Source organism: Mesoplodon densirostris, chromosome 7 (assembly GCF_025265405.1).
Source record: "Mesoplodon densirostris isolate mMesDen1 chromosome 7, mMesDen1 primary haplotype, whole genome shotgun sequence".
NCBI classification, from domain to species: Eukaryota; Metazoa; Chordata; class Mammalia; order Artiodactyla; family Ziphiidae; genus Mesoplodon; species Mesoplodon densirostris.
Window position 1 is genome coordinate 79,085,247 of NC_082667.1, and position 15,848 is coordinate 79,101,094.

At 42.8% G+C, this 15,848-nt stretch overlaps 2 protein-coding genes across 2 annotated transcripts in view; one reads left to right on the forward strand and one right to left on the reverse strand.

The window, feature by feature from the left end:
* The window catches only part of LOC132494286 (U3 small nucleolar RNA-associated protein 25 homolog), a 720,475-nt gene that overhangs the window by 442,465 nt on the left and 262,162 nt on the right, over window positions 1–15,848 (reverse strand). The window lies entirely within an intron of this gene.
* Window positions 1–15,848, forward strand: part of LOC132494413 (forkhead-associated domain-containing protein 1-like) — a 104,178-nt gene that overhangs the window by 8,410 nt on the left and 79,920 nt on the right. Inside the window, exon 3 of the mRNA XM_060105501.1 lies at window positions 15,483–15,689. Coding sequence (XP_059961484.1) covers window positions 15,483–15,689 — 207 coding nt within the window. The remainder of the gene's footprint in view (window positions 1–15,482; window positions 15,690–15,848) is intronic.

The window sequence follows — 15,848 nt, forward strand, 5'->3', positions numbered from 1 at the left end:
CATCCTTGCAATTACCCAGAGGTTACATCTAGCAAATAAAAAAGATTGTTTGTTTTATTTGCCTGGATCAATCCTAAAGAATAGGCAGTCATGCTTCTAAAGATTTCTACTCATCAGCAAGGTTGACATGTTGTTTTGACTATTGGTATCGTAGTATTTCAACATCATTTACTCTTTCCGATAATGGAAGGTAGTTACATGCTTCTTGTTTTTAAAAATTGGGAGAAAGGAAAATATAAGGAAGAAAATAAAAGTCACTTGTAATCATTTGGCTCAGGGAAAAATCAATATTGATATTTGCAGGGTTTTACCCTCCAGACTTTTTTCTATATCCTGTAAGGAGTTTGGTTCCCTAAGGCAGTAGGAAGCCTGTTTATAGCCAGGCTAGTGAGAAGTGTTTATAGTCAACAGTGATAACTGTTGCTATCACTCATTCATTGCACAGTATTTACCCAGAGCCTCAGCACCGAGCCAAGTCTAGGGGTACAGTGATGTCAGAACTGGACATGGTCCCTGCCATCAGGAAGCTGCCAGGAGAGAGAGAAATAAGTCAAATGATCCCACAAAGGTGTGACTAATTCCATTCCAACATTGGGGCTGTAAAGGAAAGGAATATGGAAGACAAGGAGGACTTAACTAGATAAAAGGAGAAGGGAATGGCATGTGCAAGGGCCCTGGGGTGGAAGAGCATATTGTGAACCCAAGGGACTGAGAGAAAACCAGGGCGTCCAGAAGTCAGAGTGGGAAGGAGGAGGGCTAAGGGACAAGTCGGCCTCCTTCATGTCACCATATGGGTTTTGATCTTTATCTGAAAGCAGTGGGAAGAAGGCTTGAAGGATTGTAAACAAGGGGGAGACCTGCCAGTAAACATCCCGGCTGCTGTGTGCAGATGAGCCATCAGGAGCTCTATTCACAATCTCCCCTCTCCCATTTTACACGGCTCAAAAGCCTCAGCCTTGCTCATTTCACAGTTAAACCTTGCAAGTTATAATTTATATGATTTGATGTGCCTTGTAAACTGTATTTTTTAGAGTTGGATATGGCTGTTATTTAAACTCTGCTGAGAAAGGGACTCAGTTCTTCCAGAATGAAGAAACACCAAAGCCAGTGGTTGTTGGATTTTCCACATGTTTAAGAGTGGTTGTTCAACATGAACTCCTAGGCATTCTGACCCAGTGGGTTTGGGGTAAGGCCCAGGAATCTTCACATTTATATACTCCCCAGGTTCAGGTGGGGGGAATGGAGTCCCTGGAGTTGATTCCAGGACCACACTTTGAGAACCCCACCATCAGTGCTCCCTCCCTCTCCCTTCTTGATCAGCAGAGCTCCTGCTTGCGTGTGTGTGTGTGTGTGTGTGTGTGAGTGTATTCTTTCAATAAACTTTGTTTTGAGGAAAAGAGAAGCGAAGGGTAAACAATGAAGGGCTGACTGACCCTACCCCTCCCCAGGGACTCCCCCAGTCCCACCCTGGGGAAGTCCCAGGATCCCTAGAAGACTGAGCTCTAGGACAGCTCAAGTCAGTGCAGGGCTGCAGCTAGGAAGGTGGAGATGGAAGAGAAAAAGAAAGAACAGACATGACAGGGGGATGAAATGCTGGTGTCCACACCTCACCCTCGGTGGTCAGTGTCCTGCCAGCCATCTCCTTTCTCATGGGTTTAGCCATCTCTCCAGCCTGTGTCAGCCCTTCTCGCGTGGGATCTGAGGGTCGTGAAGCCAGACTGATCTCATACACATACCCCAGATCCCATCCAGCCGGATGACTCTCGTCCCTTTTCCTGGCCCCTGTCAGTTCTGGGCTGCCTCTCAGGAAAGAACCAGAGCCTACACCATAATCTTGTTTATTATTATTAAACAAGGCTGCTGGGATTTTCCTATTATTTGCATAATTTCACGGACATGCAGGTATGTCTGCTCTGTCAAAGGACACACACAGCTCTAGCTCTGATGGGCATGGCCAAATTTCCCACCAGAGGTTTCCGGATGTGGTGTCCTGCCAGCAGAGGACGCCTGTCTCCCACTCCCTCCCCAGCCTAGGGTGCTGACCCCCCATTGGATCTTCACTGATCTACGGGGTGAAGTATGGTACCTGTGTCATTTTAATTCACATTTCTCTTATTCTAAGTGAACACCTGCATTTTGAGACAGAAGGTGACAGGTGGACTCTCTGTGGGGAAATCCACGGAATGAAACAGGCCTGGGAGGGTGCACTTGCTGGCTCCCCATCTGCATCGCGCTTGTCCTCCTGCCTGGGTCGTGCTCCCATCCTCCCCCCTCCCCCCCACCTCACCCCTGGCTTCTCCCCAAGTGCTCCTTGCTCTGGTGGTTCACCTGATAGGTCTCACCAGTCCTCAGGGAATGTTTTGTCCCCTGTTTGGGAACTGGCGGCTGATTTCATTGGTCAGTACCCAGCACAGCAATTGATGGGACTAGTTTCTTACCAGCAGATGGAGGGCTTCCAAGAGGAAAATGTTCAGAGGAAAGGGCTAGATCGTGATCTCATTTTTCTCATTTTTTTTTATTGTGGTAAGATATGCATAACATAAAATTTACCATCTTAACCACTTTTATTGTGTGCAGTTCAGTGGCATTAAATATATTCACACTGTTGTGCAGCCATCACCCCCATCCATCTCCAGAACTCTTTGAATCTTGCAGAACTGAAACTGCACCCATGAAACAACAACTCCCCTTGTCCCCCCATCCCAGCCCCCAGCAACCACCATTCTGCTTTCTGTCTCTATGACCTTGGCTACTCTGGGTATCTCATATAAGTAGAATCATAACAGTATTTGTCTTTTCATGACTGGCTTCTTTCACTGAGTATAATGTCCTTTCACTGAGTATAATGTCCATGTTCATCCATGCTGTAGCATGTGTCCGAATTTCCTTCCTTTTTTAAGGCTGAATAATATTCCATTGTGTGGATTCACCACATTTTGTTTATTCATTCATCTACTGATGGACACTTGGGTTGTTTCCACCTTTTGGCTGTTGCAAACAATGCTATGAACATGGGTGTATAAATATCTCTTCAAGGCCCTGCTTTCAGTTCTTTGGGATATATACCCAAAAGTAGACTTGCTGGATCATATGATAATTTTATTTTTAATTGTTTGAGGAACTGCCATGCTGTTTTCCATAGTGGCTGCACCAAGTTACATTCTCACAACAGGGCACAAGGGTTCCACTTTCCCTGCGTCCTCACCAACACTTGTGATTTCCCTTTTTTTTTTATAGTAGCCATTCTGATGGATGTGAGATGAAAGAAAGATCATAATCTTTTGAATAGCATACATAATGCAAACAGCTACAGCATACATTTATGGACTACTTACTGCATCTCACATGGCTTTATACATCATCTATGTATGTTCTGTATATATATTTATAGAATTATATCCACAAAACAAATCCTGTGCGGGTGAGAACTACTATTATCATTATTATCCTCATTTGATGACATGGACATGGGACTCAGAAAGGTTAAGGAACTGGCCCAAATCACACAGCTAGTCGGGGGAGGTGGGGCTGAGTTTCAGACTGAGCTGACTCAAGCTTCTAAAAACAGAAACTTCACTTTTTGAGTGTAAATTTAGCTTTGGGAACATCTAATATCTAAATTGGAAATTCTCAGTTAACTGAGATAACAAGATAATTGACTAAGCTAGGGAAATTCCACCCTGTGGAATGGAGAATGGGGGTTGTCAGTGAAATGTGAGATCAATGTTCTCCTGATCCTCATTCATGCAACAGACTGAGGTGGTGCCATCTAGGGGGGGATTTGGGTAAAGAGGAAACGTTGACCTGGTGCTTTCCCAGGAAGAGGAGCATTGGGGCTGTTAAGTGGGGGCCCAGCAAGAAACACCACTTATCTCTCCAATCCAGCCAGAGTAAGTTCTCTGCTTATAAGGACTGGTGGAGTTCAATTAGTCCCACCTGGATAACCCAGGATAGTCTCCCACTTTTTAAAAAAATTTTAAAAAGTTTTTGGCTGGGTTTGGTCTTCGTTGCTGAGCACAGGCTTTCTCTAGTTGCAGCGAGCGAGGGTTACTCTTTGTTGCGGTGCACAGGCTTCTCATTGCAGTAGCTTCTCTTGTTGTGGAGCACGGGCTCTAAGCATGCAGATTCAGTAGTTGTGGCACGTGGGCTCAGTAGTTGTGGCTCGTGGGCTCTGGAGCGCAAGCTCAGTACTTGTGGCATGCGGGCTTCGTTGCTCCATGGCATGTGGGATCTTCCCGTACCAGGGCTCGAACCCGTGTCCCCTGCATTGGCAGGCGGATTCTTAACCACTGCAACACCAGGGAAGTCCTTAGTCTCCCTCTTTTAAGAGCACTGATTAGTAACCTTGACATCGGCACAGTCCCTTTGGCCACCTCATGGAGCATATTCCCAGGTTCTGGGGATCAGGGCATGGGCATCTTTGGGAGACCATTCTGCCCACCACATTAATACTACCACCTGACTGGACCGTTGCTTTGGGACTGGTCTGAGAGCTTTCTGGAAGAATCAGTAGGATCAATGCCACAGGCCACGGAGAAAGATGGCTGGATGAGCTGGCAGGTGATAATCCCGTTACCAAGAGGGCAGGAAGCAGGACTGGTTGAGTGAGCACCTCAACATCCCGGAAGCAGCCAGGCAGTTTGGGGCCTGGAGTTAAACCAGGGGTTGGAAATACACACCTGCGAATCGAGGGGGTGGCCCAGTGGCCCCAGCCCATGGATAGAGTGTGGAGGAAACGGACATCTGAGGGGAGAGGAGCCCGGTGTGGAGACCTGGAAGCAGTCAGAGAGGTGAGGGAGCCGGAGAGCTGCTGCCAGGCTGAGGGTATTCATCACAGAGACAGCTTGCTTTGTGCCAGGTACTGTTCTGGGCACTTTCGAGTGTATTAACTCATTTCATCCTTAGGAGGTTAGTGTTGTTTGCCCCACTTTACAGATGAGGGCGTTGAGGCACGGGTAGGCCGAGTATCCTGCCTGAGGTCACAGAGGGAGGCTCGGGCAGTCTGATTTCAGGACCAGCCTCTCCTGAGGCCTCGCCGGTCCACAGGGCTCTCCTGGGGAGACAGGGAGGAAGGAGCCAGCCGACGGGGAAGCAGAGAAGCTTCTTTTTTCCTTCCAATCCCAGACCCGACGTCTCACCAGCGCCTGGCCGTTTCCTCATATCCTTATTCTTTTGAAAACCCCATTTTTTTTTTTTTACTATTTCTGCACTACATCCCTTTCCGGAGGCAGTGGGGGGATGGGGCTGGGGGATGGTATAGCCTAGAACCAAAAGGTTAAAAGAAATAGATAAAACACACACACACACAAACACACACACACACAAGTTAATTTCAAAAATGTTATCCCACTCCTTTGAACATGTCATCAAGCAGTACCTTTTGTCAATCCTACTAAGCCCAGCTTATCAAGCTCATTTTTGCTGCTCAGGGAGCAACCAAAGAGAAGCAAAGAACCGTGCCCCAGGCTGCACAGCTGGAAAGTAGCAGAGGTGAGACTTGAACTCAAGGCTTTCTAACTCCAGAGCCCATCCTCTTGCTCATAATAGAGAACATTTCCCATTTGCCCTATGTTCTCTTCTAAGTGCTTTAGTATGTATTATATCATTTATACGTCACCAGTAGCTTATAAGACTGTCCTTTTGTTACCTTACAGATGAGGAAGCTGAGGTATCACTTGCCCAAGGTCACCCTGCTAGGAAGTAGGAGAGCTGGGCTCGAGCCCAGTCTAATAACCACCACGTTGCCCTGATCCCCCAACCCCTGAACCACCAGGCCACGTGCCTCTCTCTGACAACTGTGTCACATGTCACAGGGAGGCTGAGAGCCCAAGGAGGCCCCCGAGGGCAATGACAGTGGGTTGAGGACCCAGCGGGAGAGGAACCTCTTGAAGCCATTTGACAATAAAGGAAAGGAAGGGGGAAGGGGCGGCGTTTCCAGGCTGAGGGGGTGGTGAGCACGTTCACAGGTTAGACGGAAGTTACACTGTCAATGTGAGGATGCAGAAGAGGAGATGGTTGAGGAGAGGGACCAGACCAGGGTGGGATGAAGGCAGGACCACCCGGAGGCCCTTGGCAGCTAAGAGAAGCCTTGAAGGTCCCATCTAGGAGCTTCTCCATGCCTGGGAAGTCCAGGTCTTGGCAGGGAGCTGAAGGCACATTCACAGGGGTGTGGAGTGATGGAGGGGAGTTTCCTGAAGGGACTCCATAGGGAGTGGGCAGGGCTCAGAGAAACCACAAAGGATAGTGCAGGGCCCAGAGCTAGTATGAGTGAGGACTGTTCCCACCCCCAGAGCTGAGGGGTGAGGGGCAGGGGCATTTCCTGGGACCCGGAGACCCCGAGGGCTGGGTAGAGTCCCTCTGAGGGAAGCTGTGTGGCCCCACAGAAAGGAAGCCAGGGGAGTAATTACCCCAACCTCTCTCCTCCCTGCTCTGATCTCTAACCCCCCCATTGGCCAAACCCAACGAGAAACCTGAGGCAAGGAGCCCATCAGCCCATGGATGTAGCCGCACAGGTGGGCCTGCTGGGCAGAGGGCGCCGTGTAAAGGGATGGAGGAGGGTCGGGAGAAGCAGACGGAGGATGCAGGCAGGTGCAGGAGGTGAAGACCTAGGAGGCTGTTGTCAAAGTAGAATGAAAAGCCTGAGAGCAGGGACCTGCTGGCTGGGGGGCCCAAAGGGCACTGGGCCGGCCTCAGGACAGAAGTGTGAGGGTGGCAGGAGGGTTTGGGGGCCGGGATGGACTTGAAGGAGCTGGTGAGCTTGAGCAGGGCTCAGGCTGTGTGAGCATAGGGCATTACCCATAGGGAGCAAACAGGGAGCAAAGGCTACGTGACTCAAGGAGAGGACGAGACAGAGGATGAGGAAGGCCGGGAGTGGGAGGTTATGGTCTGAGATGGGGCTTCCCAGTGCCAGGTGATGCAAGGTTGAAACCTAGCTCCAAAGGACGGTTCCAGGTACACGTCGAACCTCAGCGACAACGTCAGCGAACGTCAGGGCAACGTCATAACTAAGTCAGCTTCCCGAGGAGGCTTCCTTAAAGCACAGGGGTCATCAGAGCAGATGGTCATTGTTAATAGAAGTTTCAATGTCTCAATATTTTATGGACTCACTATATACTTTTTAAAGACATTTTCAATGCAGGAGCCTTAAAAAATGCACTTGTTTTGTATATTAGGTCCTGCCTGTCTCCTCTCTCATTATTAAATGACTCTCTACTCTGAAAATCACAGGGTACAAATCAAAGGTACAAGTTTTGGAATTAGACTTGGGTTCAAACCCTGACATTGCCCTGTGCTAGCATCCTGATGTTGAGTGAGTCCCTTCATCTTAGCCATTTTTTAAATCGTGGTAAAATACCTATAAAGTTTACCATCTTAACCACTTTTAAGTGTACAGATCAGTAGTTGTAAGTTATTCACATTGTTGTGCAACCAGCCTCAGAATTTTTCATCTTGCAAAACTGAAACTGTACCCATTAAACAACAATTCCCCGTTTCCCCTTCCCCAACTCCTGGCAACCCCCGTTCTATTTTGTTTCTATGAGCTTGACTACTTTATGTACCTCACATAGTTGAATCATACAAAATTTGCTTTTTTGTGACACTTATTTCACATAATGTCCTCACGGTTCATCCATGTTGTAGCATGTGTCAGAATTTCCTTCCTCCTACACTGAATAATATTCCACGGTATGGATGGACCACATTTTGCTTATCCAATCATCAGTCAGTGGGCACTTGGGTGGCTTCCACCTTTTGGCAATTGTGAATAATGCTACTATAAACATGAGTGTACAAATAACTCTTTAAGTTCCTGTTTTCAATTCTTTGGGGTATATACCCGGAAGTGGACTTGCTGGATCATATGATAATTTTATTCTAAATTGTTTGAGAAGCCGCTCTACTGTTTTCCATATCAGCTGCACCATTTTACATTCTCAGCGGTGCATAAGTGTTCCCCTACTCTACATCCTTGCCAACACTTGTTATTTTCTGTTGCTGTTTGTTTGGTTTTGATAGTAGCCATCCTAATGGGTATGAGGTGGTATCTCACTGTGGTTTTGATTTGCATTTCCCTAATGACTAGTAATGTTGAGCATCTTTTTATATGCTTGTTGGACATTTATATATCTTCTTTGGAGAAATGTCTATTCCAGTTCTATGCCCATATTTGATCAAGTTATTTGGGGGTTCTTTTTTGTTGTTGTTGTTGAGTTATAGTTCTCTATATATTCTTCATATTAACCCTTTTTCAGATTTGTGATTTGCAACTATTTTCTCCCATTCTCTAGATGGCCTTTCACCCTGTTTATTATGTCCTTTGATTCACAGAAGTTTTAATTTTTGATATAGTTGAATTTATCTATTTTTACTTTTGCTGCCTATGCTTTTGGTATCATATCCAAAAATGCATTGCCAAATCCAATGTCATAAAGCTTTCCTCCTGTGCTTTCCTCTAAAAGTTTTATAGTTTTAGACTCTGTTTAAGTCTTTGATCCACTTTGAGTTAATTTTTATACATGGTGTAAGGTAAGAGTTCAGCTTAATTCTTTTGCAGTCTTTCCCAGCATCATTTGTTGAAAATACTGTTCTTTCCCCACTGAATAATCTTGGCACCCTTGTCAAAAATCATTGGACCATATATGCAAAGTTTTATTTCTGTGCTCTCTATTCTATTCTATTGGCCTATGTGCCTGACCTTATGTCAGTATCACACTGTTTTGGTTACTGTACCTTTGTATGCAGTAAGTTTTGAAATCAGGAAGTGTGAGACCTCCAACTTTGCTTTTCTTTCTCAAGATTATTTTGGCTATTTGGGGTCCACTGAGATTCCATATGAATTTTAGGATGGATTTTTCTATTTCTGCCAAAACTGCTGTTGGGATTTTGAATCTGTAGATCCTGCTGTGTAGTAATGACATCTTCACAATATTAAGTCTTCCAACCCACGAATACAGGGTGTCTTTCCATTTATTTGTGTCTTTAATTTCTTTCAGCAGCACTTTGTAGTTTTCAGTGTACACATCTTTTGCCACCTTGGTTAAATTTATCCCAAAATATGTTATTCATTTTGATGCTATTGTAAATGAAATTATTTTCTTAACTTCCTTTTCAGATTGTTCATTGTGAGCATATAGAAACACAACTGATGTTTGTGTGTTGATTTTGTGTCCTACGATTTTGCTAGTGAATGTTATTTATTAGTTCTCAGAGGGTTGTGGTTTTTCATGGACTCTTTAGGATTTTGTACATGTAAGATCATGTTGTCTGTGAACAGAGATAATTTTACTTCTTCCTTTCGAATTTGGATGCCTTTATTTCTTTGTCTTGCCTAATTGCTCTGGCTAGGACTTCCAGTACTTTGTTGAATAGAAGTGGCAAAAGCAGGTATCCTTATCTTATTTTTGAAATTAGAGGAAAAGCTTTCAGACTTTCACCTTTGAGTATGATGCTACCTGTGGGCCTTTCATATTTGACCTTTATTATGTTGAGGTAATTTCCCTCTATTCCCTGTTTGTGGAGTGCTTTTATCATGAAAGAGTGTTGCATTTTGTCAAATGCTTTTTGTACATCAATCGAGATGATCATTTTTTTCCTTCTTTCTGTTAATGTGATGTATTACGTGGATTAATTTTCATATGTTGAACCATCAAGTCTGCATTCCAAGAATAAATCCCACTTGGTCATAGTGTATGATCCTTTTAATGTGCTGTTGAATTCAGTTTCCTCCTATTTTGTTGAGGATTGTGGTATCAGTGTTCATAAGAGATATTGGTCTGTAGTTTTCTTGTAGTGTCCTTGTCTGGGTTTGGTATCAAGGTAATGCTGTCCTCTCACTTCAGCTTTTGAGTCTCAGCTTCTTCATCTCTAAGATGGAGATAATAATAGAGTCCCTGTTTAGGGCTGTCATGCAGATTAAATGATAAAAATGCACACAAAATGCTTCAGCAGGGCCCAGTTCACAGGAAGACCTCAAAATATGTTAGAGGATGATAAGGATAATAATAAAAATAATAATAAATAAATAACAGTTCATCTCATAGTTGGACAGCTCAGTAGGCTGGGGCTTATAGAGTCAGTCTGTATTAGCAGCAGGGCATCTGTCCAGTAGCAGCATTTAGCAATTTTCCAAGTAAAGGGAGCAAGTGATATTATAGGGCCAAACTAGGAAGCTGTCTCCTGGCCTAACATGTGGTAGAGGCTCACCCAAATTTGTGGAGTCATTTAAAACTTCCTGCTTGCTTTGATTTCTTAATAATGGCTTGACAGTTTTTGAGGAACTGAAAGCAGTGAAGCCTGGCAAGAGAAAAACAAAATGTAACACACAGAATTTCTCTTATTCATGTGTTATCAAAGGTTCAAAGGACACAAAGATCAATGGCAATGGTGATGAAGATGATGTGGGTGACATTTTCCAAAGAACTAATGTGTTTTCATTTTTTTTAATACTTTATTTTTTTGAACAGTTTTAGGTTTACAGGAATTTTAGCAGAGAATACAGAGAGTTCCCATATATCCACCCCTCCAATACACACAGTTTCCCCTATTATTAACATCATGCATTAGTGCGGTACATTCGTTACAACTGATGAACGAATATTGATATGCTATTATTAACTAAGTCCATAGTTTACATTAGGGTTCACTCTTTGCATTGTACGTTCTTTCGTTTTGACAAATGTATAGTGACAAGTATCCACCATTACAGTATCATAAAAAATATTTTCACTGCCGTAAAATCCCCTGTGCCCCTCCTCTTCATCCTGAGCCCCAGAGCCCCTGTGCCCCTGGCAAGCACTGATCTTTTACTCTCCTTATAGTTTTACTTTTTCCAGAATTTCATACAGTTGGAATCATACGGTATGTAACCTTTTCAGACTAGGTTCTTTCACTAAGCAATATGCATTTAAGATTCCTCCATGTCTTTTTTGTTATTTGATAACTCTTTTATTTTTATCACTAGTATTTCATTGTATGGATGTACCACAATTTGTCTATCCATTTACCTTTTAAAGGACATCTTGGTTGCTTCCAGTTTTTGGCAGTTATGAATAAAGATGCTGTAAGCATGTATCCAAAATAAATGAGTCTTCATGGATATAGAGAACAGACTGTGGTTGCCAAGGGGGAGGGGGTTGAGGGAGAGATGGAGTGGGGGGTTGAGGTTAGCAGATGTGAGCTGTTACATCCAGGATGGAGAAACAACAAGGTCCTACTGTATAGCACAGGGAACTATATTCAATATCCTGTGATAAACCATAATGGAAAAGAATATTTTAAAAAGAATGTATATATATGTATAACTGAATCACTTTGCTGTACAGCAGAAATTAATACAACATTGTAAATCGACTACATTTCAATAAAATAAATAAATAAACAATATAAATGAGTCTTAAAAATCAACAATAAGAAACCAAACAACCCAACTTAAAAATGGGCAAAAGAGCTCAACAGACACCTCACCAAAGAAAATCTACAGATGTCAAATAAGCATATGAAAAGATGTTAAACATCATATATCATTAAGGAATTTCAAATAAACATGAAATATCTCTTCATTTATTTAGACTACTTTGATTTCTTTCATCAACATTTTGTAGTTTTCTTCATATACCTCTTCATATAGCTAAGTATTTTGTTAGATTTATTCCTAAGTACTTCATTTTTTTTTTTTTGGTGCTAATGTAAATGGTGTTGTGTTTTTAATTTCATATTCCTCTTGTTCATTGTTGGTATATAGGAAAGCAATTGACTTTTGTATATTAATCATGTATTCTGCAACCTGGGTACAATTGCTCATTAGTTCCAGGAGGGCTTTCTGTCGGTTCTTTGGGATTTTCTGCATAGATAATCATGCCATCTGCAAAATGGGCAAAAGATCTGAACAAACACCTCACCAAAGAAGATTTCTTTTTCCTTCCCAATCTATCTTTTATTCTCTTTTCTTGCCTTGTTGCATTAGCTAGGACATACAGTATAATGTTGAAAATGAGTGGTAAAGGGGATATCTTCACCTTATTCCTGATCTTAATTGGAAAGTTTCTAGTTTCTCACCATTAAATATGACGTTAGCTTTAGGGTTTTTATAGATGTACTTTATCAGGTTGAGGAAGTTCCCCTCCATCCCTAATTTGCCAAGAGTTGTTGTGGTGGTTTGGTGGTTTGTTAGTTTATCATGGATGGTGTTTAATTTTGTCAAATGCTCTTTTTGCATCTACTGTTATGATAATGCGATTTCTCTTCTCTACGCTGTTGATGTGATGGATTACATTAATTGATTTCCAAATGTTGAACCAGCCTTGCATACCTGGAATAAATCCCACTTGACTGTGGTGTAGAAGTCTTTTTATACATCACTGGATTCAATTTGCTAATATTTTGTTGAGGATTTTGCATCTATGTTCATGGGAGGTATTGGTCTGCAATTTTCCTGTTTTGCAATATCTTTATCTGGTTTTGCTATTAGAATAAGCTTGGCCTCACAGAATGAGCTGGGAAGTGTTCTCTCTTCTTCTGTTTTCTGGAAGAGATTATTTAGAACTGATATCATTCTTTCCTTCATGTTTGATAGAATTGACCAGTGAACCCATCCAGGCCTGGTGCTTTCCATTTTGGAAGGTTATTCATTATTGATTCAAATTCTTTACTAGATATGAGTCTATTCAGAGTATTTATTTCTCCTTGTGTGAGTTTCAGTAGATTGTGTCTTTCAAGGAAATGGTCCACTTCATTAAGTTATAAAATCTGTGGGCATAGAATTATTCATAATATTCCTTTATTATCCCTTCAGTGTCCATGAGATCAGTAGTGATGCCATCGCTTTCATTTCTGATTTGAGTAATTTGTATCTTCTCTCTTTTTTTCTTGGTTATCCTGCTAGAGGTTTGTCAATTTTATTGATCTTTACCAAAAAAAAAAAAAAAAAAAAAACCAAACAGCTCTTTATTTTGCTGACTTTTCTCTATTGTTTTCCTGCTTTTTATTTCATTCATTGCTTCTTGTCTTGTGCTTGTGGTAGGCTTATATTGCTCTTCTTTCTCTAGTTTCATAAGGTGGAAGCTTAGATCTTTTCAAATGTATGCCTTCAATGCCATAAACTTCCCTCCAAGCACTGCTTTCACTGCATCTTGCAAATTTTCATAGGTTGTATTTTCATTTTCATTTAGCTCAAGATAAATTTTTATTTCCCATGAGACTCCCTCCTTGACCCATCTGTTATTTAGAGGTGTGTTGTTTAATCTCCAAATATTTGGGGATTTTCCAGCTGTCTTTCTGGTATTGGTTTCTAGCCTAATTCCATTGTGTTCTGAAAACGTACTTTGCATAATTTCTATTCTTTTACATTTGTTGAGGTATATTTTGTGGCCTGGAATGTGGTCTGCTTCATGAATGTTCCATGGGAGCTTGAGAAGGATGTGTGTTTTGTTGCTGTGGGATGAAGCTGTGTGGTTGCCAGTTAGATCCAGATGATGGTAGTGCTATTCAGTTCAACTTCATTCTTACTAATTTTCTGCCTGGTGGGTCTGCCCGTCACTGACAGAGGGCTGTTGAGGTCTCCAGCTACCATGATGGATTCATCTGCTTCTCCTTGCAGTTCTATCAGTTTTTGCCTTCCATACTTTGATGCTCTATTGTTGGGTACATACAATGAAGGACTGTTATGTCTGCTTGGAGAATCGACCCCTTTATCACTATGTATCACCTCTCTTTATCCCTGATAACTTTCCTTCCTCTGAAGTTGGCTCTGCCTGAAATTAATAGAGCTACTCCTGCTTTCTTCTTGTGTTTCAGTATTTTAAGTGCCAAAGTATTCGGTAGGAATTTGAAAAGCGGGTAAAGGCACAGTCATTTGAATCAGGCAAACCTGGGAACAAGCCAAGCGAGTCAAAGTGGCTGACTGTGGGCACACTTAATCGTTCTATGCCTCAGTTTCCTCATCTAAGAAATGAGTAACTATCGGACCTACTGTACAGCACAGGGAACTATATTCAATATCTTGCAGTAACCTGTGATAGAAAAGAATCTGAAAAAGAATAGATATTATATATATGTATAACTGAATCACTTTGCTGTACACCTGAAACTAACACAACATTGTAAATCAACTAGACTTCAATAAAAAATTAAATTTTTTTTAAATGAGGAAGTATTCCTTTGAATTATTGTGAAGATGAAACGGGATAATGCAGTAAAGCACTTAGCAAATTTCCTGGCATTTGTGTAATTACACATAATGTGTCATTAATATATTCTACTAATATATGCAGTTATATTATTATCTATTCATATACTATAAGCTATTATTAATATAAGCTATTGGCTATAATTATATTGTGGGACATTAGTATAGATTTCTAAGTCCAAGTACTCTCTATGAAAGTTGGATGAGGCACTCTGAGAAGAGTGACTTAGAAAATATTTGCAAAGTCTCAGGTTGGAGTGGATGGCTCATGGGCAGTGTCCTGAGAAGACAGAGGACTTCACACGTGCCCTGCAGCCCATAGTCCAGGGCGCCGGGGCCAGGGGGGGATGTGATATTTCCTCCTTGGTGCCGAGGTTTGCTCATTCTTCTTATTAAAGTGGTTACACAGGAGGTTTCTGACCCCACTGACAAATCACTGTCTGGGGTCTCTCTCTTTTGAGGGAAATGTGGTCACACCAGGGCCCCTATTGAAAAATAGATCATCTTTGGTTAGATAAATTCTGAGTAGCTTTTAAGAAGCAACAGTAATAATTAAGCACATGGGATAAACCTTCATTGTACACCAAGGCTTTTAAAAGGTAGTTATAAAACTATGTTTTGTGGTGTGAGCTCAATTGTGTTTAAACTTTTTAAAAAGATTGTAAGCATAGAGAAAAGACTGGAAGGATGTGAACCACCGTGTTCTCGGTGCCTGCCTCTGGGGGACGGGAGTCTAAGTGATTTTAATGTCTTCTTTGTGTTTTTCTCTAGTTCTCATTTTCTGCATTATTACAAAAAACATGTTATTTTAAAAATGAATAGAACAAACAACAATTATTACAAAACCTCCCCTTAACTTTAACACTTGCAGTAAATGGACAGTTGTCACTTGCCAACTGACCTTTCTGGTTTGTGTTGGGCCATTTCTGCTGTCTTGCCACTCGGGACAACCAAAAGGATACTTGCATGGGATCAGAGAACTATCAAGTGGCCAATTCCTGGCCAATTCCCCCCGAGTTCCCTCTTGCCTCTGTGTTGCCTGACGCCCTACCCCAAAACTGGGCATCTATTCTGGGTCTGCTGTCAGGGTCTGGTGACCCTCCACTCACTAGCTGTGTGGCCTTAGGCAAGTCACTTAACCTCTCTGACCCTCAGCATCCTCCTCTTAAAATGAGGATTGCAGTGACTGTCCAGCCAGATGAAGTGGTTAGCACATTGGGGCACCCAGTGTCAGTGGCACTAGTTATTCCTTGTTATTCCTGTTATTCCTGGCTCTGACTGTCTCCCTTCTGCATTTCAGTCTGCAGACGTCGACAACCATCACGCACTCATTGAATATAATGAGGCCGAAAGCAGCTTTGTTCTCCACGACTTCAATTCCTGCAACGGCACGTTTGTCAATGAGTGCCACATTCAGAACGTGGCTGTGAAGCTCCTACCCGGAGACATCGTGAGGTTTGGGTCCGGAGGGCTGACCTATGAACTGGTCATCGAAAACCCAGCCTCGGTGAGTCCAGGCCCCTGCGGGGGTGGGGTGGGGTGGGGTGCAGAGGTGCCGTGTTGTGTCACCTTCCGTGCAGCCTAGGGCTCGGGTACGGCCACAGGTGGAGTTCGTCTGGAGCGCGTCATTCTTCCTTTCGCGATTCTGCGAAGTTCAGCCCCATCG